Raw genomic sequence first — 23,106 nt, 5'->3', positions numbered from 1 at the left:
ATGCTTTCTCGTTCCCCTGGGAGGGCCTATTTCTGTACGCGTTCCCTCCTTTGCCGTTGCTGATCCGGCTCATCAACCAGCTCAAGAGGTCACGGTGCAGGATGATGCTCGTCGCACCCGCGTGGCCGAGGCAGATATGGTTCCCGGACCTCTGGACTTGTCGGCGTCCCCGTCAATCAAGCTGCCAGTGGACGCAGATCTTCTCTCCAGGGAAGGAGGCGCCATCCTCCATCACGACCCGAAGTCGCTGAACTTGCAGGCCTGGCTCCTGCAGTGCTAGAGTTTGGAGGTTACGACATACCGGCCGACTGCAGAGAGGTTCTTGCAAAGGCCAGGGCGTCCTCAACTCTTAAATGCCACGGACACAAATGGAAGAGGTTCTCTGTCTGGTGCCACGCACAGAAGATTAACCCTCTACGGATTACGGCTCCACAAGTACTGCCGTACCTACTGACGCTGGCCAAGTCTGGACTAGCGCAGCTTCCATCAAGATTCATCTTCATCTTGCTGCGATCTCCCGATACACCAGAACCACGGAACGGACGTCCTTGTGGTCTCATCGTCTGGTGAAGGAATTCATGAAGGGACTGTTCAGATCGTTCCCGCCGGTGAAGGTGCCGGCCCCGGCGTGGGAGCTCAACGTGGTGCTGACCAAGCTCGTGGGACCTCCGTTCGAGCCTCTGCACTCAGCTTCGTTGAAGTTCTTGTCGTGGAAAACAGCGTTCCTTGTGGCCATCACCTCCGCACGACGAGTGGGAGAGATCCAGGCCCTTTCCTGCAAGCCCCCGTGCTTGACTTTTCACGACACGAGGGTAGTGCTCAGGACGCACCCCTCCTTCATGCTTAAGGTGCCGTCGGACTTCCACCTCAACGAACCCTTGGTGTTGCCTGTTTGCTTCCCGTCGCCTTCGTCGCCGGCTGAAAGGACTTTGCACTCGCTGGATGTGGCTAGAGCGCTGAAGTTCTACGTGGACCGCACGAAGAGCTTTCGGAAGACGTCACAACTTTTTGTGAACTTTGGACCTGTCAATCAGGGGAAGGCTCTCTCAAAGGCTTCCATTTCCAGATGGCTCTCCGGCTGTATCATGTACTGTCATCGGTTGGCAAACCGACCGCTGCCCGGCCGTCCGAGAGCCCATTCCACCAGAGCGATCGCAGCTACCACGGCGTTCCTATCTGGTGTGCCCCTGCTGGACATCTGCAGGGCTGCTACGTGGAGGTCGACGCACACATTCATGAAATTCTACTGTGTCGACTGGGATTCCAGGGAGGAGTCCAGGGTCGGCCAAGCAGTGCTGCGCAACCTCTTCGCCTAAGGTGAGCCTGGTGAGAAGGTAAGAGATGCTTAATGTTGAGTTGTTGTATTGCTTAATGTTGAGCCTGGTGCCACCTCCTGTGGTTGTGCATGTGTGTACTGCTATGTATTCTCTTATTCATGAGCATGTGAATCCATGCCAGACCCCATGCTGGAGAAGGAACAAGTTACTTACCTGTAACTGTTGTTCTCCAGCATGGGTCTGGCATGGATTCACATGCGAACACTCCCTCCTACCCCTCTGCGGCTCTTCACTTGGTCATACTGCCACTTCACGTGCTACCAAATCTGAGGATGGCTGCCAGAGGCGGGGCTTAGGGAGAGGGCAGTCATTGGCTGTGGTCAGTATGACGCAGAAATCAGTGATTGGTTACTACTACGAAAGTCAGATCAGAAATGAAACTGATACTGATTTTTTCTTTACCGAGGATTCCCAGCCTGACGACGGGGAATATTCATGAGCATGTGAATCCATGCCAGACCCATGCTGGAGAACAACAGTTACAGGTAAGTAACTTGTTCCCTACACCATTTCACCACTCTAGTACTGGGACGAGGAAGATGCCTATAAAGTGCTGTGAGGGTCAGGCATGCCCCTTTAATTATGGTCAGACAAGTCTCATTAGAGATCCACACCTGCAGCCTGTAAAGGGGCTGCAGGTGTATAAAGGGAGAGCAGTGGTGCAGGAAGGAGGGCAACATGGAGGCATGTGTGGGAGAGACCAGCAGGGGACCTTGTTTGAGAGGAGGCAGCCATGGTGGGACCAGAGAAGGAGCCAGGACGCCAGCAAATATCCCAGAGGACTGAGTTCAAAGCCAGTTGCCCGTTTACTTGTTGCAAGTCTGGGAGCCTCCGTGACAGAGAGCGGGCAGCAGGAGCTGCGAGAGAGCCCAGAGAAGAAAGGACGCCACCCGAGTCCAAGGAGAAGCATTCAAGTTGCTGGCGTGCAGACGGAAACACACGGCAAGCGAACAGGGCTCGCAAAGGTGGACTTCCCGGCTTCATAAGCACAGAAGAAGCAGCCGGACCCACCGGGAGGAGACGTAGGATGCCTGTGAGTGTCGGGGAGGGCACTCGAACACCGGGGTGCTCCTAGCGAACTGCAAATATATATCCATCCGCCAAATTAAGGAAAACAAATGCATATCGAATACCAAACTGAATGGAAACTTAAAATTAAGCATGAATGCATATTGAGCACCGAATTGAATGAAACTCTGAAGTTGAACATATTAAATACTGAATGGAATAAAACGCTATGGGCCAAGCAAGTAAAAGAGAACAACCAAGGTGCCCATGTGAAAATGAGTTACGGAAAAAGGCACAAGTGGGCCATAGGGTAATTAGAAGGTGGGGTGCGAACAAAACACCCTCAAAGTGAACTTTTATGAGTGAATGCAGTGAGGCAAGGCCAAAGACTGCCAAGAGGTGTGTTACATGTGATGGCAGAGCCAAGAGGCTGACAAAGAGAAGCCAGAGTAGTGTAAATTAGCACATAAAGTCAATAGGCCGATAAAGAGGAACTTAATTAAAGTGATTTGGTGCACAGGAGCAAGTACCAAAGAACCTGTGTCAGCTGAAGAGCCCAGGGATCCTGTTTGCGTGACCTGTGATGGGTGGACCGTGTAGTCTGACAACTGCGCCTTGATAAGTGACCTCTGAATGCTGAAAACCAAAGACAATGTGAAACAATCCAATGAAAAGCACTGTAAGTTAACTGATGAGGCAAACCAGAACTATACATGGTCTAGGGAACCCTGAGACTTGAGGAACTACACATGTGTTCTTGAGAACAGAGCCTCAAGACATTTTCTTTTGTGTTGCTTGGAACTTGGGGGAAGGGAACACCAAGGATTGTTTGGAGCTGTATTGCCTTGAACTTGAGAAAGGTAATCTTGATAATTCTGTGGAACATTCTTGCACTTGGGGAAGGAGAGCTGAAAGAGAGCTAGGAGCTGGAAGAAGCTCAGAACATTGAGTTGAACACTATTTCTTTTATTATTGACATCCCTACACATTGTTTAGCTTTAGTTGCGAGGGCAAGTAGAGGCTTTGGACACAGACAAACTTTTAAGTTGAATTCTTTGACTCAGACTTTCCTTAGTTTAGTTCAGGTAGGGAGATCCCACCTTAGAATAGGTCAAGTTAGGCCTTCTACCATCCTAACATATGATTTAATAAAGTAGTTTATTTTGATCTTTGTCTGTTGTCTGTGTCTTGCTTCATGATGCCTTCACAGAAACAAATAAGAAGTCCTGGCAGAGGAGTACACCAAGCCGCTGACATTGTGGGAAGATACCTGGCAGGGGAGTATACCAGGGGATCTGAAAAACCCATAGGAGGATTCCTGGCAGCAGGGTATGCCAGGCAATCCACAAAAGTTACATGAGATACTGACATTGTGGGAAGATACCTGGCAGGGGGAGTATACCAGGGGATCTGAGAAGCCCATGAAAGAAGTCCTGGCAGACAAGTACACTATGCACCTAAAGTTGTATAAAGATTCTGACATTGTGGGAAGATACCTGGTAATGGAGTATACCAGGCAAAATCACAAAAGTTACAAGAAGAACTAAAGAAATACTGTTATGGAATGTATTGTTTGAACAAGAACTTTGTGCAAAGAAATAATTTCACTTTTGGATAAAGAGACACTCTTGCCATCCTACCTAAAAATCCAGGGAAAGTGAACCAATCTCTGGATCCAAGGGTCTTTGCTTGGAAAACACTTTTGTTTGAGTAATTTTTGGTTGTGAACACTTTTTGCTAACATCAAGTCCAAGACATTTCCTGGCACCCTTTTTTTTTGTTTTGTTTCTAGGGTGAGGGGCAGTTTAGAGTGTTTTGGACACAAGGACGGTTTTTAAGTTACTGACTACTTGGCACAGACAGATCTTTAGTTTTAGTTTTCTAGGGATGGAAGTTCGTCTTTTGAATATGGCTAGAGAGGCGTTTTCGCAACCCACCTTTGTTTAATAAAATGCCTGACTTTGAGAATACCATAACTGTGTCCAGCTCTCATGTCTGACTCCTCACAGTGGGTAACAATACTATGTCCCTGTTGCACATTGTACGTTCTTCAGAACTACCCTAGCTAGCGATTATGTGCCTACTCATCCTGCATTTCCACTTGAAATATACCTTTTTGCTTTAGGTTTGAAGTGATAGAAACAGTACTCTGAAAGAAATTAGTAGGTTAGGTTAACAGTAAATGATCTTGCAATGTGAATGCCTAAATGTTGCAGTGTGTCATGAATGCCTAAATGTTGCAGTGTCATGTGTGCTTATATGCAACTCAAATGAGCAAATATTGATCATGACATCACCCATGACATCACAAATAGTATTATATATGAAATCATAAAGAACGTGCACACTGGGCAAAGGGCTTGCCTGAAAGTAATAACTATACCAATGCCCACAGGGAAATATTGAGGGATGTCATGAACAGTTCCTGGCGAAACCTCTAGTTGCATTGTTGACCTTAATTAAGGAGTTTTTGAGTTCTAACCATAATGTCACATTAACTGTCATTTATTTCTGGGAACTTGTTTATAATGTTTTCATAAAATGTGTTGTATTGTCATACCACATAACCATACTGTTAGGAGGTGTTTATCCTTACCATCATTGTCATCTGCTGCTATGCAACCTAGTTACCAAGGAACCATTGCTGTTATGATTAAGCAAGAGTTCCACATTCCAGGAGGGGAGAGGATTGAGAGCAGGAGGAGAGACAGATATCCTGGCTCACAGCTGGGGGCCTTTCTCTTGGATGTATTGCTAAATAAACCCTCTCAAATACAAAAAGACTGCTGTGAACTGTAAGTTATTAGCCCATTAACATTGGCGACGAGGATTGGGCCAAGGAGAAAAGGCCCCCAGCAGCGGCAATAATTGATTATAGGCGTGGATGCACTTGGACGGAGTGTCCTATTGGATGTGGAATTGCAGGCGAGAAACACGGTCAGTGTCTCGGAGCGGAGTGAACCACTAATGTGCATCCTGGAGCGGAGCACGAATTCTGAGGAGTTTGATTTGTGGATTGTGATTTGTAACTACGAGAGGCAGCGCTGATAGGACCAGCAGAGGTCCCACCCTGAGGTCAGTCACTTATGTACTTTTGCCATTGCCTTGATTACTCACGGCCCCGCCGTTGTACACAACCGCCGCGGCTTGCAGTTGTTTACCTTTGAATGGAATCCGGCTGTCGGGTAAATGAATGGTCGACCACGAGCGCGAGGAACTCCCGCATTGGATCTCTTAATGTTGCAGCCTTGCTTCACGTCAGCACACAATTAGAGTAAAGGACCTGGAAACGTGGCGGCCATCTTTGTCGTGTCAGTAATACGTTTCGGAAAAACGAGACGCCCCGATTACATTGACACACAGCAACTGGTTGTGCAGTCGGATGCCGGACCTGGAATGGTGTATTAAACTGGAATCTACCTGGTGGGTGCACACATTGTAACTTTGGTACAGTTGGGTGACGTTTTGGAGTGTTTGTTACCTGGGGGTGACATTTGTTAATCCACATTATGGCAAATGTACCAGCCCCAGTATTCTTCCTTCCAACGCCAGGTGAACCAAGAGTGCGTTGGTTAGACTGGAAGGAGGGATTTCACAAAGATGCACTGGCAGCATTTGGACCCAACTTCTCTAATGAGCGCAAAGATGCGCTTCTTTTTCACTGCTTAGGCTCCGCAGGGCAGGATGTGGTCAAAAAACTACCAGAACCTCCAGACATCCCTGATGGGGGGCCATATGAGAAGACTTTAGCGAAATTGGACAAACATTACTGTGTTGAAGAGAATATAATTCTTGAGAGGTACAAATTTGCCACGAGAGCTCAGAAAACTGGAGAGAGTATTGAGGAATTTGTAACTGCTCTTAGAGGCTTAGCCATCAAATGTAGATTTGACCATTGTCGAGATGAGCATGTCCGGGATCAACTGATGATTAAGTGTTCTAATGATAACATCAGGAAGGAGTTATGGAAGGAAAGAAATCCTTCCCTTGACAGGGCAATTGAGATAGCGAAAATGGTAGAACACACAGATAAATGTATAAAAGTTCTCCAGCTGGATAATACATCTCTGGATAAGTCCAAAACAGATGACAATGAAGCTGCCATACAAAAGGTTTCGAGAGTGATGCAGAGAAGTGTGGCAGGAACTTCGCGTCGCCCTTGGCAAATGGGTAGGAGACCTGAGGGTCGTCAAGGTCCCTCCACCAGAGTATGGGGACAACAAGGGTCATCTACCAGAGGACCGCCCAGTGAGAATAGTACTTTTAGGGGTGGCAGAGACTCTGGTTACCCGAGAACTGCTTCAACTAGGAGGTGTTTCAGATGTGGGAGTTTGTCTCACATAGCATCTGACAAAGAATGTTATGCAACACACGTATGTAAAGAATGTGGGGTCAGGGGATACATGGCTAGATGCTGTAGGAATTTCTATACCACCTCAGGTCAAATACATGAAGTCAATGCGGATCAGGAATATATTTCAATTGATGATGCTGGTAGGGAAGTTATTTTTTCTGTCAATGCCATTGATGGTAAGATCAAGAAAAAGAAACCATATGCAACTGTGCTAGTTGGGGGTGTGCCAGTATCAATGCTCATGGACAGTGGAGCAGATTATACTTTGATAAGTGTGCATGTGTGGAGGGAGAAATTTGGATGTTGTACATTGTGGGAGAATGTGGTGAGAGCAAATGCTTATGGAGATGTGCCTATAGAAATTTGAGGGTGCTTTGAAGCCGAGCTCCAATTCAAAGTTAGGAAGTCGATAGGGACTGTCCATGTGGCCAACAGAGGTGGAGAGCTGTTGTCCTGGAGCGATCAGGCAGAGCTCAAGATAAGGCTTGAAGCAAGTCACCAAGAACAGGTGTTGACTGTTGAAGGTGAAAAATCTGTCTCGAGTACTGTCACGGAGGGGTCCAGAGGGCAAACAAGTGTCACCAAGTTAGGGTGCTTGAAAGGATTTGTGCATAAAATTCGTTTGAAGAGAGATGCCATTCCCAAAGTTGCCAAATTACTTACCATTCCTTTGGCTCATAAAAAAGATGTAGAAAGTAAATTGAAGAAAATGGAAGGTGAAGAAGTGATAGAGAAAATTGATTCCTCAGAGTGGGTTAGTCCCATTGTAATAGTGAAAAAGGGCAATGGATCTCTGCGGATATGCATTGTCCTTAGACACCTGAATAAAAATGTAGTGGCTGATAAATTCCCTTTACCCAGAATAGATGATCTATTGGCAGGTGTGTCAGGTTCCAAAGTGTTTTCCCTTATTGACCTAAAATCTGCATATCATCAAGTGGAACTACACCCTGACTCCAGAGATCTTACAGCTTTCATCACTCCTATTGGTCTCTTCAGATGTATACGCATGCCATTTGGATTGATATCAGCAGCGAGTGTGTTTCAGAACGTGATGTACAGACTATTGGGAGGTGAGAGAGGTGTCATGTGCTACCAGGATGATGTGCTAGTGTGTGGGAAAGATGAAGTAGAACATGATAAAAGGTTAGAGAGAGTGTTGAACATATTCAAAGAGGCTGGTTTTACAGTATCTTTAGAGAAATGTATATTCCAAACGGACAAAGTTGAATATCTGGGTCATGAAATCACGGGAGAAGGTATCAAACCCAAAGAAAAGGCCATAGAAGCCATTTGTAAGATGGAAGCACCAAAATCCAAAGCAGACGTACTGTCTTTTCTTGGTCTGGTTGAATTTTATGGCAAGTTCGTTAGAGGTTTGTCAAATTTGTCAAGGAATATGAGGATGTTGACTCGGAATGGTGTTACCTTTAAGTGGAATGAGTCATGTGAGGAGGAGTTTTGTAAGATTAAAGATGCCATTGCCAATGCACCCATTTTGAGAACGTTTGAGGAAGGTAGACATTCATTACTATTTGTGGATGCCAGTGACTATGGTATTGGGGCACTTTTAATGCAGGAAGATCAGGAAGGCTTACACACACTCGCATTTGCCTCTAGATCTCTCAAAGGACCTGAGAACAGATATTCAGTTGTAGAAAAGGAAGCATTGTCTTGTGTCTGGGGAGTGGAAAAATTCAAAAGATATCTGTGGGGCAGAGAATTCACATTGTGCACCGACCATAAGCCCCTAATAGGGATATTTACCAAAGGTGGTCTGGAGGGTGTCTCCAGACGCATCATGAAGTGGGTGACTTCCTTACAAGGACTACAATACAATATGCTTCACATTAGTGGTGAAACCAATGTAGTCGCTGATGCCCTATCCAGATCAGTATTGAGAGAAATTGTGTCTGAGGAGTGTTCCCCGACTCGTGAGAAGGGTGTTGAAATATTTCAGGTTCATGAGTCAGTAAAGAAAGAGGAGTGGGACAATGCATGTTCTGAGGATGAAATGTACCAGAGAGTGTTGACATTAGTGACGCAGAGCAGAATAAGAAATTATCTTGGTGATTTAGGTGGGTTTGCCAAAGTCAAAGAAGAACTCTGGATTGATAAAGGATATTTACATAGGGGACATCAGATGGTTGTACCTATCAAAATGAGGAAGTTAATAATTGATCTAGCTCATGTTGGGCATTTGGGACTGCCCAGAACCAAAGGTTTAGTTAGAGCAGAATTTTGGTGGCCCAGTCTAGACAAAGACACAGAAGAAGTGGTCAACAGTTGTAGTGATTGTATTGAAGGTAATAAGGGTCTTAGGATTCAGAAAGTGCCCATGACCGTTGGGGAACCCTCCACGGTTCCCTGGGATGAGGTTGCCTTGGATTTATTAGGTCCTTTCAATATCAGAGGTGGGAGAGATACCTATGTGTTGGTTGTCATAGACTTATTATCTAAGTGGCCTGAAATATTTACACTAAGAGATATATCCAGTAGTAGCATCATTAAATGTTTGGAGCAATTGTTTTGGAGAGAAGGATTCCCCAGGAAGTGTTTGTCAGATAATGGCACCCAATTGGTTTCCAGGGAATTCAGAGAGTTTTTGAGTAACCATGGCATAGAACAAGTAAACACCTCATTATATCATCCCCAGACCAATGGGTGCGTAGAACGCTTCAACCGCACCCTCATGGATGCCATTAGAATTGCTGTAGCCACAGTAGGCGATTGGGTGAGGACCATAATGGAGAGAACATTTCAGTATAGACTAGCTCCGCACAGTGTTACGGGTGTGTCTCCTTTTGAACTACTAAGAGGGAGGAAGCCTAACTCGCACATGTGTCCAGGCTGGATGGGAAAGTCAAAATTGGTAGGAGTAGATTTGGAGGCAGTGAGGGAGAAGATATTCGAATTAGGTGTAAAATCTAAGGAGCAGTATGACAGGAAAAATGCTTGCAGAGTGTTCAGTCTTGAGGAAGGTGACTGGATTAAGATCAAACTGCCTACCAAGGTGCGCAAAGGTGCATCCCTATTTTCCCAGCCCAAACAGGTTGTTAAGGACTTAGGATCATCTGTTCTTGTCAAAGGAGGTGGGGTCTGGAACAAGGAGAGGATAGCAATTTGCAAAAATGTTAACAACACCTGGTAACTTTACATTACTGCATTTAACCTATTCTCTCTCACAGTTTTGTATCATTTACGATGTAAATAAGAAGCCTTAAGTTCTTCAATGCAATGTTTGTTTACATGAGGCCAGCACTCATATTTTGTGTAAAAGGAAGGGAGGTGTTAGGAGGTGTTTAGACTTACCATCATTGTCATCTGCTGCTATGCAACCTAGTTACCAAGGAACCATTGCTGTTATGATTAAGCAAGAGTTCCACATTCCAGGAGGGGAGAGGATTGAGAGCAGGAGGAGAGACAGATATCCTGGCTCACAGCTGGGGGCCTTTCTCTTGGATGTATTGCTAAATAAACCCTCTCAAATACAAAAAGACGGCTGTGAAGTGTAAGTTATTAGCCCATTAACACATACCTTACCAAAGTTCGTTGTAAACATAGATGTATGTATATATTCACTTAAGAAACCTTGGTTACAGAGACGTTATGATTGTAGAGCAAAACCTTGGTTATCAAAGCAAACATAATTTGTTCCCCATGCACTGCCTGTAATATCATACATGACATCACAGATTACCTACAACTACTCACAGTACATGAGCGAAACAAAAGCAACTATTGGCAACTCAGTAGGTTTGTGTTGAGCTGTTTTGTTTCGAGGGTAACCTCAAAACACAGCTCAAACAGCAGCTCGCCTCAACCGCCTAAAAACTAGCAAAATCAGGCACCTCCTTCCTTTTAACACTACCAAGCATCTCTTAACCACTCTTTTCTTCTCTAAACTGGACTACTGTGCCAGCATCCTCTTATCGTCCATCTATGCTTTCTGTCCTCTCGACAAGATCATTCACTTCGCTACCAGGACACTGTCGCTGGATGGCTGATGATGCAAAACAGGACCAGATTTAAATCTCTTCTCCTGGTTCACAAATCTATCCACAGTAAAACACCACTGCATCTGTCCTTCTCTATCTAAATCTACAAGCCTTCTTGTAATCTCTGCTCTGCCTTCTGGACTACCCTTGTGGCTACTTGCCCTCTGTGTGCTTCCTCTCGCTTCTGCTTTTTCTCTATTCTTGATCCGCTTACATGAAATTCTCTCCCCCCCGACATCCGAGAAACAGTCCACACAGATGTGTTCAAAACCAAACTAAGAGCCTACCTCCTCGCCTCCGAGTTACCCTCTTAAGCTACCTCTCATCTGCTTGCTAGCTAACATGTTTCCCTTGCCTCTAACCTGTCTCAGTCCCTCACTTCCTCTGCCTCCACTCTTGCACTTCACCCATCATGGTCACATCCCAAGCAAAGCTGGCTAGACCACCTGCCTGCACTTAAAAATGTCCAATGTTGGTTGTCCTTAATCTATGTAAGATGTCTTGTCCCCGGTGATTGTTCCATGTACTCCCCTCCGTAAACCTGGTCACAATGTCCCTCAAACTATCCCCTTTGTAAGAAGTGCACTGCTTCCCGTCAAATCTGATTTCTTATCTGTTCCAAGTTCTTTTGTGATCAAAAGAGCATTGTTCCTCCTATAAATAAATACATAAAATGGACTGTAAATATTATTTATAATAGCCTGAATTCAGTTCTAATGTTGTGGAATATGCTAAAAAGACCACTTAATGCAAATATTAGTAGGACACACTTGTGTATTTCCGATATGAACCTTTTCCAAAGTGGCCTCTAGTTGCATCATTTTCTAATGCACTACACCTGTGTAAATCAGATTACCCTTGTTCTACAGGACACACTAATAACAAGAGCCTTTGGTACTGGACCTTTGTATAGGTGAAACTTTGCTCCAAGGGGACCTCTAGTAAAAGACTATGGTACTCCATGTTTGTATATAAGATGAACCTTCTGATGCACCCTTTTATAGCTGAAGAGATGTACAACACATCGATTTCTAGATGCTGCCTGTGCATCTACACCCTTTTATATCTGACAATGAGTCTTGTATCACATGGACATCTAGCAACAAAAGACACAAATCCTAATTCTAATTTTGATCTCTTTGATGTGAACACTTCACACAAATGTACAACATTACAGAGGGCTGCTCGTTTAAGGTCCATCATACCGCAAGTTCTCCCTTCCTTTTTTACTTCTTTCCCGGATCTTTGGTGGGTGCCCCCCCTGCCTCTCCCCATTCCTGTTGTACGGCCCCCCTGCTCTCCTCTCCTGCTCCACTCCCACTGTTTCCACAGCTGTCCCCAGTTAACTGCTTCCTGCATGCCTTACCTGTTTGCCCTGCATAGGCAGCTAGGATGTAGCACTACCCACTTTTGGACGTTGGCCTATATGATGAATCAGCAATGATTCCCCCAGACCACCTAGCCTCGGAACCTTTTCCTGTGGCCAGGGAAAGGCAGACGCTTTGTGATTCTGACCCCAGGGTGGTGTTCTGCGGGAGGATCACATGAGGGGAAGAGCAGGTCAGGAAGTATGGGAAACGCCCTTCTTCATGTTTTCCCGAAGCCCCACTCTTCTAATGGCTTATAGTAAAACAACAGAAATAAGAAAACCTAATTTTTCCGTTAGGGACTTCAAGTCCCATAATTCCCTAAGTACTTGGACGAAGAAGAGGGCTGAAGAGGTACAATGGTGTAGGAGTGGTCAGTTTAGTAATGCAGATGACCCACACCTGCGTGAGACAGAGAGGCTTAAAAGGCCCCCTCAGGTGCAGGCCATAGAGTTGGCGTTGTTGGTGAAGAGTAGAGGAACCCAGAAGCAAAGTAGTCCGTGCTGTGGAAAAACGCATCGAGAGGGAGAGGAGCATAATTTGCCCAAGAGTATTGAAGAGCACCAATGTGAATCTTGTTTTCCCGGAAAAGAGTTGCATGCTTTGAAGCTGCAATTTGTTGAATGCTGTGTTGAAATCTATTATCAGTTGACGTTGACCACAAAAACACTTATTTTGAAATGCTGTTTGGGCAGTGGAGTATACCCGGATGGTAAACGTTTGGAGATTGTAGGCCTGAGATGGGAGCAAGCCAGGTGGAAGTTGGAGTGCTACGAGACATTGGTGGTCCTGACGGAGAGATTGATTGTTGTTAGTGGTACTAGAGGAAGAGCTGTGCAAGACTGTTGTAGAAAAGTTGTATTTCTTGGAGTTATTACTCGAGAATGTATACAATATTAACTTAATGCGATTCATTATAAAACATTGCTTGCATTTTAACATATATTTTGGGTTATCATCAAAGCAACACGCCAACAGTTAACTAGTGTAGATTACAAAACAGGTACCTCCTCACACTATTTACTTCATAGGTTTGGGCAGCTGATGTAACGTACACGGTACGGGTGTGTCAAATATAAAAGTTCAGAGTCGGGGACCGGCGGTTTTGTCCCTATTTACTTCACAATTGTGGGACTGCCTATCACGGCAGCCATAATACAGACCATCACTTTCACATCTTGCACAGGTCACATTGGGGAGTGGTCCATATCATACTTTTTATCAATCCTTGGCTCCCTCTCATCATGAGGGACGCAGGTCGGCGGTGGCCATCATATCATTCAGCATTTGTCCCCAGTCCATACTACTGTCCACCTCTGCATCTGTTGGAGTTTGATATCCAAGTAGGTGGTCAGTCAAAATCTCGAATAACAATATGGTCGAAAAAAAAAGACCGAAAAAAAAGTGTTTTTTTTTTTTTTTTAAATTATATATTTATTTTGGGGTCCGGGATTTTAAAAAAAATGGTAAAAAAAAGGGAGTTGGTTATTTCGAATAAAAAAACGTCATAAAAAAAATTCGACCTTTTTTTTTCGGCCTTTTTTTTCGAGATTAATTTTTTCGAGATTTGTAAATTCGGTATTATGACCATAAACCATCTAAGTAATTCAATTTCTGCTTACCCCTTGCGATGTACGTCTCTCAGCCATTGTTGGATAGATGGGCCTTTCGGGTGCTTCCAAGAAATCGCAATCCTGCGTTTAGCCAGTATGAGTAGAAATGCCACTTTATTTCTTCTCGGTTTCGCACGCTTGCCCCCTGGTAGTATGCCCCACAAACATGTTTCAGGTGTACACAGATATGTACTGCCCGTCCAGGTGTTCACAACTTCTTCCCAAAACCTCTGGACTATTTGACACTCCCAGGTCATATGCCAAAAGCCTGCCATAGACCCTTTGCACCTTGGGCAGGTGTGTGATTGTTGTGGGTTGATTGTGTGTAGTCTGGACGGGGTCGTGTATACTCTATGGATAACATTGTATTGGATAAGTCTAAACCTGGCATTCCTTGACACCTTCCAAATCTGTTCCCATATTTTTATCCAATGCTCGTCTGGTATTTCCCTCCCTACGTCTCGTTCCCATTTCGCTTTCAAAGTTAACTCCGGGAGTTTCTTCCTTACGTTTATCTGTTGATAGAAATGTGATATTAGACCTCACTATTAGTGATGCTTAACAATTGGTGCAGTAGGGGGTCGATTTTCTGTTCTTCAGGGGTGCCTTCCTACAGGGCGGCTATTCTTCTAACTATTCGGGCATCATTTAGAAAAGTTCCTTCTGGCATACCATATCGTTGACGCCATTCCTGGAATGATAATAGTTTCCCCTTCCTCATAAAAGTCTCCCATTTTTATGCATCGCTTATTCCTCAATCTAGTCCAGTATAAGTTGGTCAGTATGTCTCTGATTTCTGGGTCAAAGCTTATCAGTAAATCCGGATCATACGGGTATGAGTCCTGCGGGAATCCTCAGTAATTGAGTCCAGATCTCCCATCATACTGTATGAATTGCGCTCTGTACTTGATTACTGTCAGGTCCCATAATAGCTCTATCCATTTCCTATGTTTAGGGAAACCCCCCCTGAGACAAACATAGTTGCTATTGCAGAACTGAGACCCTGTTCAAAGAAGAAGAGACTTGTAGCCTTTGTGTTGGAACTTTCTGTTGATAAGTTAAAGTTACACCAAATTGTATTGGAACTTTGTTACAAATCAGGACTTCCTTGTGTTAATTTCTTGAACTGTGAATCAGAATCACGTTTAAACCTGGGTGTAAGTGCAGTCCGCCCAGGTTATGAAGAGAGACTGGGGTTCTATTGCGAATTCAATCATTATTTTGACTGCCATGCATCTCCTTGTTTATTTGTTATATTTAAAAGAGTGAGGGACAGATATCCTTTGTAACAGTGTTTCCTTTAGTTCATTTTTGACAGAGAAATCCTCACGGTAGGGATAGTGAAGCGTTCATCCAACCTTATAATATAATTAAATGGCATTTTTGAGAAAACTTCACAATGTGGTCCGCCTCACAACTCTGACCCCTCACACCTACCACAGTGCTCTTTTGTTGCTCAGGCTTTACCCTGATGGAATCTGGACCAACAACGGTATGATGTTAAGAGCACTGCATGGTGGGGGGTGAGTTATGCTTGTTTTGCTAATCCTAACTGATGATTTTCAGTGTTTCTTTTGCATGATAATCCTAATGTCCCTCCAACTTAAGTTTTTTCTGCAACTTCAAAGGATTTTTATAACAGAAGATTAATTATGACTTTATTTAACAATCCATTATTTTTAATGATATAGCAATATGTACCTATATCCGTTGGTCACAGTGCCTGGCCCTGGACTTACTTTATGCCCATGCACAGTAAGCCTACCTGCCATGCCCCAAGCACAGTAAATCTACCTTCAGTGCATGCTGGACATGGCCTCAGGCCTGTGCCTTGGTCATGGCTCAGTGAACATACCCACATGTCCATGCAATGTGAATCTACCTACAGTGCATGTTGGGCAAGGCCAGAGCAGTCACTTGGCTTTGTGGCATGGCTTACTGCCATGGCCGAGACAATGTGATCCTACCTGTAGTTGCTAATGTGCAAGGCCCATACCCATGCGTGGCAGACACTGTGCTAGAGCTTAGCCTCCAGCCATCCCCCAGAAACTTTGGACCTATCTACAGTTCTGGATGGACATGGCCTCCAGCCATGACTAGTGGTCACCGTGCCCAGAGCATCATGAACCTACCTACAATACTGGTTGGGCATGGCTGCTGCAGGCACTGCAGGTAAGGTTAATGTGCCTATGGCATGGTCTGCTACCATGCACATCAGTCAATGTACCTGCAGCCATGCCTAAAGAATATTTAACATGTACTTGTAGTGATCACTGCCATATTAATTCTACCTGCAAGGCCTGCTGGGCATGGCCTTCATCCATACATCGAACTCTGTGAACCTACATAGAGTGCCGCTGGTCATGAACTTAGCATTCTCTGTGCCGAGTGCATGTCCTTCTCAAAACTCTACAAAACAGTTCAGAGTTAGATATATATTTTTGGAACGTGTTGTACAGTTAAACTGAACAGCTGTAAAACTATTAGCATCTGATGTGTTCTTCTTCCTATGGAGAGGCCCGTTTAATCATAACTCTAGGGTTGCCGTCGCTGAGTTCAATAGCTGCCTTTGGAAAATGTACACTTATATTTTAATTTGGTGCAATGGGAATATGTTATCTTCTCTTAGATGTTGCACAAAAAGCAACAGGACACCAAGAAGTTGACGTCACTATCCACACAAAATGAGAAACGAGTGACAGAGTTAGAACAAAACGTGGATCACATGAGACAGCAGCAAGCACAACTACAAAAGAAGCTACGGGAGGAGGCTGAAAAAAAGCGAAAATTGGAGTCTGAAATTCAAAGAGATCAACAGCAAATAAAAGTAAGCATCTTCCCTCTTTATTCACCCACTGCACTATTCTTCTAATGCATCATAATCATATCTGCTGGGATGGTGGGCGATTTGCAAGGTGTTTGCCTCATCCTAGCTGTCAGGATGTTGCACGCAAAGCATTATTATGTGCTACCTGTGAACAAAAATATACTAATAATGAATCCCTTTTAATTCCCAAAGTTGTATAGGTTTGTAGGCTTACTTTTTTGACTCTTCCAATCCGTTTTTGTTTTGCCACAAAATAATGGCAACAAGCAGTCTCCAGCGCTTGAATTATTGTTAGTGATAAGGTGAGTTACATACCCCATGAATACTTTGTTGAGTTATTCACACTTGGTAAAGTGTCTATGCACTTTCCTTTTCTCTGCTGGCACGGAATGTTTTTGAGATACTTTTCTGTTATTTGAATGATGAATCGTTTTTTCAGATGTATTGTCCACTCGTTTCTTTTATTTTGTTCTTTTATGTGTGGTTTCTGTTTCTTCAGCCACCGTGAAGATCGTTTGTTTTCTGCAGCAACAAAAACGTTAATTTGATCCTTTATTTTTAAAATGTTGTCCTGCACCTTCGATGTGTATATCATTTTAATGCCATTTTTCGTCTCCCGATTTTTCTAAGAAATGTAGAATCCAAACCTAAACTGCTATATTGTAATTTCCAAAACATTTGCACTTTACACTGGTTTGGGTTTGCACCACTGCAAAACGTTAGTACATCTGGCAAATGAGTAATTTCTGTAAACTGCTGGTCTGGCAGATTGTGTAAGAGATATACGTTGCTGTTGTGCGAGGTGAGGCGGTGTCCCACTTTCCATCATCAGGAGTTACAAACTAAAGGGTATCATCAATCAAAGTGTGAAAATCAGACAACCCTTTATTCTCTGAAGGGAAGTACACCCTATAATGGTGCAGAAGTAAGACTCGGACACAATGGTGATATTATTGATTGATACAGGCTTTTATTAAAGACACAAGGGTTGGGAAAACACCTACTGATCCCTAATACTAAGAGGGGTATCCCTGCCTCACAGGAATCTAAAACGTCCGTCAGGATGTCAACTAAAAATAAGTTCACTGTTGTGTCCAAAAACCTACTTGGAATGGATTGTGTCCTCCCACGTATTCCTCATTTTATGATATTCGTATCCTGCCAGCAAAAAATGTTCTCGGCAGAGGGCGCTGTGCACGAGGTCGTGGCGTCGATGTCCCTCGACGGGCTTCGTACCGTGTTGAAATCACCATCAGTATAAATAGATTGGGCCGCGCCTGTTGGCTTCAGTTCAGTTTTTCCGATTGCTTTGCTCTCGAGAACGGCACGCTTCGAAAGTTTCTTCTGAAAATGTCGTCTTCTTACACCCATTCTACTCCCAAGACGGGGTTCAAAAAATGTATTGACTGCGGATCGAAGATGTCAATTACAGATCCTCACCGTGTTTGTCTTTGGTGCCTAGGTTCAGACCATCGAACCGGCGACTGTGGCTCCTCTCAGTCGATGACGGAGAAGGCCCTTCGTGAGAGGAAAGGTAATCTGGTGGTGGGGCGGGAAGCTTCTAAGGCCTCATCGAAGGCCTTGTCAAAAAGACATAGGAAGTCGAGCGATTCGAAAGAATCGGATCGTCGTAAACACTCTTAAGAGATCTCGATCTCGTAGATTGAGACGCTCTTCATCTTTCTCTTCAAAAAAGGTTAAGAGGAGACATGGATCTCCCTCTTCATCCTCCGATAAATCTACTGAATTGGTACGATGCCCCACTAAGTCGGATTCCCCAAGAAAATGGGAAGAATTTTGAAGGAAGATGATGGAGGTCTTTGAGAATGCGGCCTCGACCCCCTCAAAGAAGCCTCAAAAGAGCCAGACCCCGGTTCCTTCGTCAGACGACAAAGGGAAGTCAGGAACTACTGTGGTAAAACCAAGTAGTATGGGTGAAACGCATAATACTCGAGTCAACGTCAAATTGCGAAGATTCCTCGAGAATCGAGTGTTTCCCTGACACCGTAAATAAAACAAAAGTCAAAACCCTTGACGACTTTGTCGACGCCGGCGGCTTCGTCATTGAAGCCAAAAGTGTTTTCGACGCCTTTGTCAAAGACATCATCGGTGTCCTTGAAGAATCCTTCGATACCATTGAAGGTTCCTTCGATTCCTTCGACCCAAACTCATGAACAAGAAAGGAGATTTACTCCTTTACCTAAGTCAGACTTCTTTAAGTCTATGTCTTCTTTTTTTGAAGAAAGTGGTTCTGAAGAAGAGGAGGTTTCTCCTTTTGGGGTACAATATGGTACTAGAGAGGCCCCAGAAGAATTAATCGATCCAGAATTGAAAATGAGAGACCTGTGTGATACCCTTCACTCTGCTAGTAGCATTGATACGTCACCTGAGCTGGAGTTTGCAAAAGCTGACCCTGCAGAACATGCAGAGTCATGGTACAGGAGTTTAATGAATAGAGTGGTGGAATACATGGGCTGGGGTAGAGCCTCACCCACTTGATCAGGATGATTTGACTGACATACTTGATCAGGGCCCCCAGAAGGATCCAGTTCTCCACTTCCATAGGGCACTTCAAAGAACGGTAGAAAAAAACTGGGAAGTTCCTGATACTATTGCTGCAGTCAACAGTAATTTTCCTAAGAAGTATAGAACGTCTAGTTCTGATCCTGATTATTTAAGCAGGCATCCCACTCCAGAAAGTCTGGTTATTGAGGCTGCAACTTCCTCAAGACAGACAGCATATCCATCTATCCCCCCGGATAGAGAGGATAAGAAGGTGGATGCTTGGGCCCTTAAGGTCTTTACTTCGGGTAGCATGGCTCTCAAGTCAACTAATGTCACCTGTACCCTGGCCAGGTTCAGCCATATCCTGTGGGACTGCATTTCGGTGGCGGCTGAACTTATTCTGGAAGGTGAGGAAAGGGAAGGCTTCCTGAATATTGTCAAAGACAGAAAGGAGGCAATGGGGGAATGTCTCCCGTCTGGATTGGATACTGCTGATAGTATCAGCAGATCCATGGCTGCAAGCACAGTGCTGCGCAGATTTGCGTGGTTGAGGAAGTCGGGGTTTGCACCAGATGTGCAGGCCAGACTTCTCAACATGCCTTTTGATGGCTTGAGGCTGTTTGGTAGTAAAGCTGATGAAAGCTTAGAAACACTATAGACCTCAAAAGCGGCAGCTAAATCTCTTAACGCCTCCATGCGACAGCCTCAGAAACCTTATTCGGGCTCATCTTCCTGGAGAGGTCGTTCTTTTCGGTACTACTCCTCTTTTGGTAGAGGAAGAGGACAGGCGATTCAAAGAGGCAAGAGAAATGTTGCTCGTGGTAGACGAGAAAAAAGTGCAAAACCAGCCTCAGGAAGGGCATCTTTGCCCTCAGCCGCTCCTGCAGCCGCCTCCAAATCACTCTGAGGCCTTACCACACAAAACCCCGGTGAGAGGCAGAATCTCGCAGCATCTGAAAGAATGGCGGGGCATTACTTCAGATGCTTGGGCACTGGAGACAGTAGCTCACGGTTACTGCCTTCCCTTCCTAAAAAGGCCTCAGGACCATCCACCAGGAACCAACTCTGTCAAAATTCCAGATCTGCTTCTGTTGCAGGAAATTTTAACCCTGCTAGAGAAAGGTGCAATAAAACAGGTACCTGGAGCGGAGAGGAACAAGGGTTGGTTCTCCCCCTACTTTGTCATTCCAAAGAAGGACGGAGGATTGAGACCCATCTTGGACTTAAGAAACTTGAACAAGTTCCTCAGGAAGGATAAGTTCAAGATGGTACCCTTTCTCAGATCCTTCAGGCTCTCCAACTCCAAGACTGGTTGGTATCATTCGACCTTCAGGATGCTTACTTTCATGTGCCAATCCATCCCAAGCACAGAAAGTACCTGAGGTTTGCAGTTGGCGGTTCTCACTCCAGCTTCGAGTTCTGCCATTCTGGCTGACCTTCGCCCGAGGGTTTTCACCAAACTGATGGAGGTTGTGGCAGCAAGTCTCAGGAGAGGGGGGATTCACGTCTACCCCTACCTGGACGATTGGTTGATCAGAGCACGTTCTCCCGAACAAGCTCAGGAACATCTGTCGATCACCTGTCACTTTCTTCACAAACTGGGCTTCTCCCTCAATTTTAAGGAGTCTCACATGATATCATCCCAAAAGCTCCAGTTTATCGGAGCAGTTTTGGATACTTCCTCGGGCAAAGCCTCGCCTCCCGAGGTGAGGGCTCTCCACATTCTGCAGATGGTAACAAAGTTCCAGAATGCCCAGCATCTGCCGGCCTTCGATTTTCTGAGGTTGCTCAGCCTCATGGCATCCTGCATTTTTCTGGTGCCAGAGGCCAGACTGAGAATGAGATCCCTTCAATGGGCCCTCAGAACTCAGTGGTCACAGTTCTCAGGGAGTATGTCGGATCTTCTGCAAGTACCGAGCACAGTTGCTCAGGATCTACTATGGTGGGCTTGCAACAACAACATCCTCAATGGAGAATCTTTTTGGCAACCATGGCCAGAGATAACAGTAGTAACAGGCGCCTCACTCACGGGGTGGGGAGCCCATACCAACGATCTGACAATCGGCAGTCGTTGGTCTCCATCGGAGTCCAAACTACACATCAACCTATTGGAGCTGAGGGCAATCAGACTAGCGCTGAAGGCCTTCCTGCCCTCTGATAATGACGGACAACACAGTGGCCATGTACTACCTCAACAAGAGAGGAGGTGTAGGGTCACTACCACTGTGCAGAGAGGCAATGCAGCTCTGGTTCTGGGCAATACGAGAAGGAATCTCTCTATCGACAGTTCACCTAGCCGGAGAGCAGAACACGGCGGCAGACGCTCCGAGCAGGCAGAGCACAGACTCCCACCACGACTGGGAGCTAGCTCAGGAAGTTCTTCTGGAGATCTTTGCTCTTTGGGGAACCCCTCTAGTGGGTCTGTTGGCGACCACGGTAAACTGGAAGTGCGAACAGTACTGCTCAAGGGAATTTCCTTCGAGAAATTCGTGGTGGACTGGAAGTTTCCACTTCTGTACGCATTTCCTCCAGTCCCTGTGCTTCCTCGGGTAATCAGGAGGTTAAGAAAGTTCAGGAAAACCATGATCCTAATTGCCCTGGATTGGGCCAGGAGGACGTGGTACCCAGACCTTCTGGACATGTCCATCTGCCCTCCAATATGTCTTACGCAAAGAGAGGATCTTCTCTCGCAGGAGGAAGGTCGGGTTCTCCATCCAGAGGTCAAGACACTCAACCTTCACGCATGGTTTCTGAGAGGTTGAGATACAAGGATTCGGAGCTTCCGTATGACGTAATGGAGAATTTGCTTTCGGCCAGAAGGCCAGCAACAAAATCCTTGTACCGGTGTCGTCAGAACAAATTCAGTAACAGGTGCAAATGTAAGTATGTGGACCCTTTTCAATGTGACACCCCAATGGTGCTATCTTTTCTATTGCATCTAGCCAATCTGGGTCTCCAGATCGGAACAATTAAAGGATATCTAGCTGTGCTGTCCATTTTCAAGCGTTCCTCGTAAGAGGTTTCTTACTTCAAATTTCCATTGATAATTCAGTTCCTGAAAGGGCTTACAAATGTATACCCTCCAGTCCTCTTTCATGTCCCAATTTGGGATTTAAATCTAGTACTTAAGTTTCTAACTTGTATACCTTTTGAGCCTTTACACTCCTGTCCCTTGATGCGTCTAACATTGAAGACTGTCTTTCTTGTGGCCTTAACATCAGCCCGTAGGGTTAGTGAACTACAGGCTCTCTCATGTAAACCTCCATATACTACTTTTTACATTTACAAAGTGGTTCTTAAGGTTAAACCATCTTTCTTACCAAAAGTAGTTTCTGACTTCCATTTGTCACAAAAAAAATCATATTACCAACATTCTATCCTCCTCCTCATTTGGGCAAAGAAGAGGAGAGACTGCATAGACTGGACCCCAAAAGGGCTCTCAGTTTTTACATTTCAAGAATGTCAAAATTACGTCAAGATGACCAACTTTTTGTGGGTTATACAGGTCATAAATTAGGATTAGCTGTGACAAAACAAACTATATTCCGCTGGATCATTCTGGCTATAATTGAGTGCTACAGATTGGCGGGAAAAGACCCACCGGATGGGCTACGAGCCCATTCCACTAGGGGGATGGCTACTTCTGTGGCTCTGAAGAGGGGAGTCCCTGCAACAGATATTTGTTCAGCTGCAACATGGGCATCAGTGCATACCTTAATCAAACATTATTGCTTAGATGCCTCTTCCTCCAAGGAGGGTTTATTTGACATGGCAGTACTGCATTCCGTCCATAAGAACAATAACTAGTACTCCCACCTCCAAAATTACCACTGCTATGGGAGTCTATCATAAGATGAGGAATACGTGGGAGGACACAATCCATTCGAAGAACAAGTTACTTACCAATTTTAACAGTCTTTCGGCTGAATGTTCCTGCCACATATTCCTCATCGCCCCTCCCATCCTACCCCGCAGTTCAGTTTACGTTTCTTACACTTTCCTTTCACAAAGAGTCTATCAGTCATGAGGCACTCATGGGTGTTCCTCGAATATTTCCTCGAAAAAAACAGAACTGAAGCCAACGGGCACGGCACAAG

The 23,106-nt window shown here is 45.0% G+C and overlaps 1 protein-coding gene across 1 annotated transcript in view; it reads left to right on the top strand.

The window, feature by feature from the left end:
* The window catches only part of KIF27 (kinesin family member 27), a 1,764,776-nt gene that overhangs the window by 1,003,073 nt on the left and 738,597 nt on the right, over nucleotides 1-23,106 (top strand). Inside the window, exon 11 of the mRNA XM_069625864.1 lies at nucleotides 16,307-16,504. Within this exon, the coding sequence (XP_069481965.1) occupies nucleotides 16,307-16,504 (198 nt within the window). The remainder of the gene's footprint in view (nucleotides 1-16,306; nucleotides 16,505-23,106) is intronic.

The sequence above is a fragment of the Ambystoma mexicanum genome, chromosome 6p, assembly GCF_040938575.1.
Source record: "Ambystoma mexicanum isolate Mex_15411 chromosome 6p, UKY_AmexF1_1, whole genome shotgun sequence".
NCBI lineage: Eukaryota > Metazoa > Chordata > Amphibia > Caudata > Ambystomatidae > Ambystoma > Ambystoma mexicanum.
The sequence above is the reverse complement of the archived record's forward strand: the minus strand, read 5'-3'. Positions and strand labels throughout refer to the sequence as shown.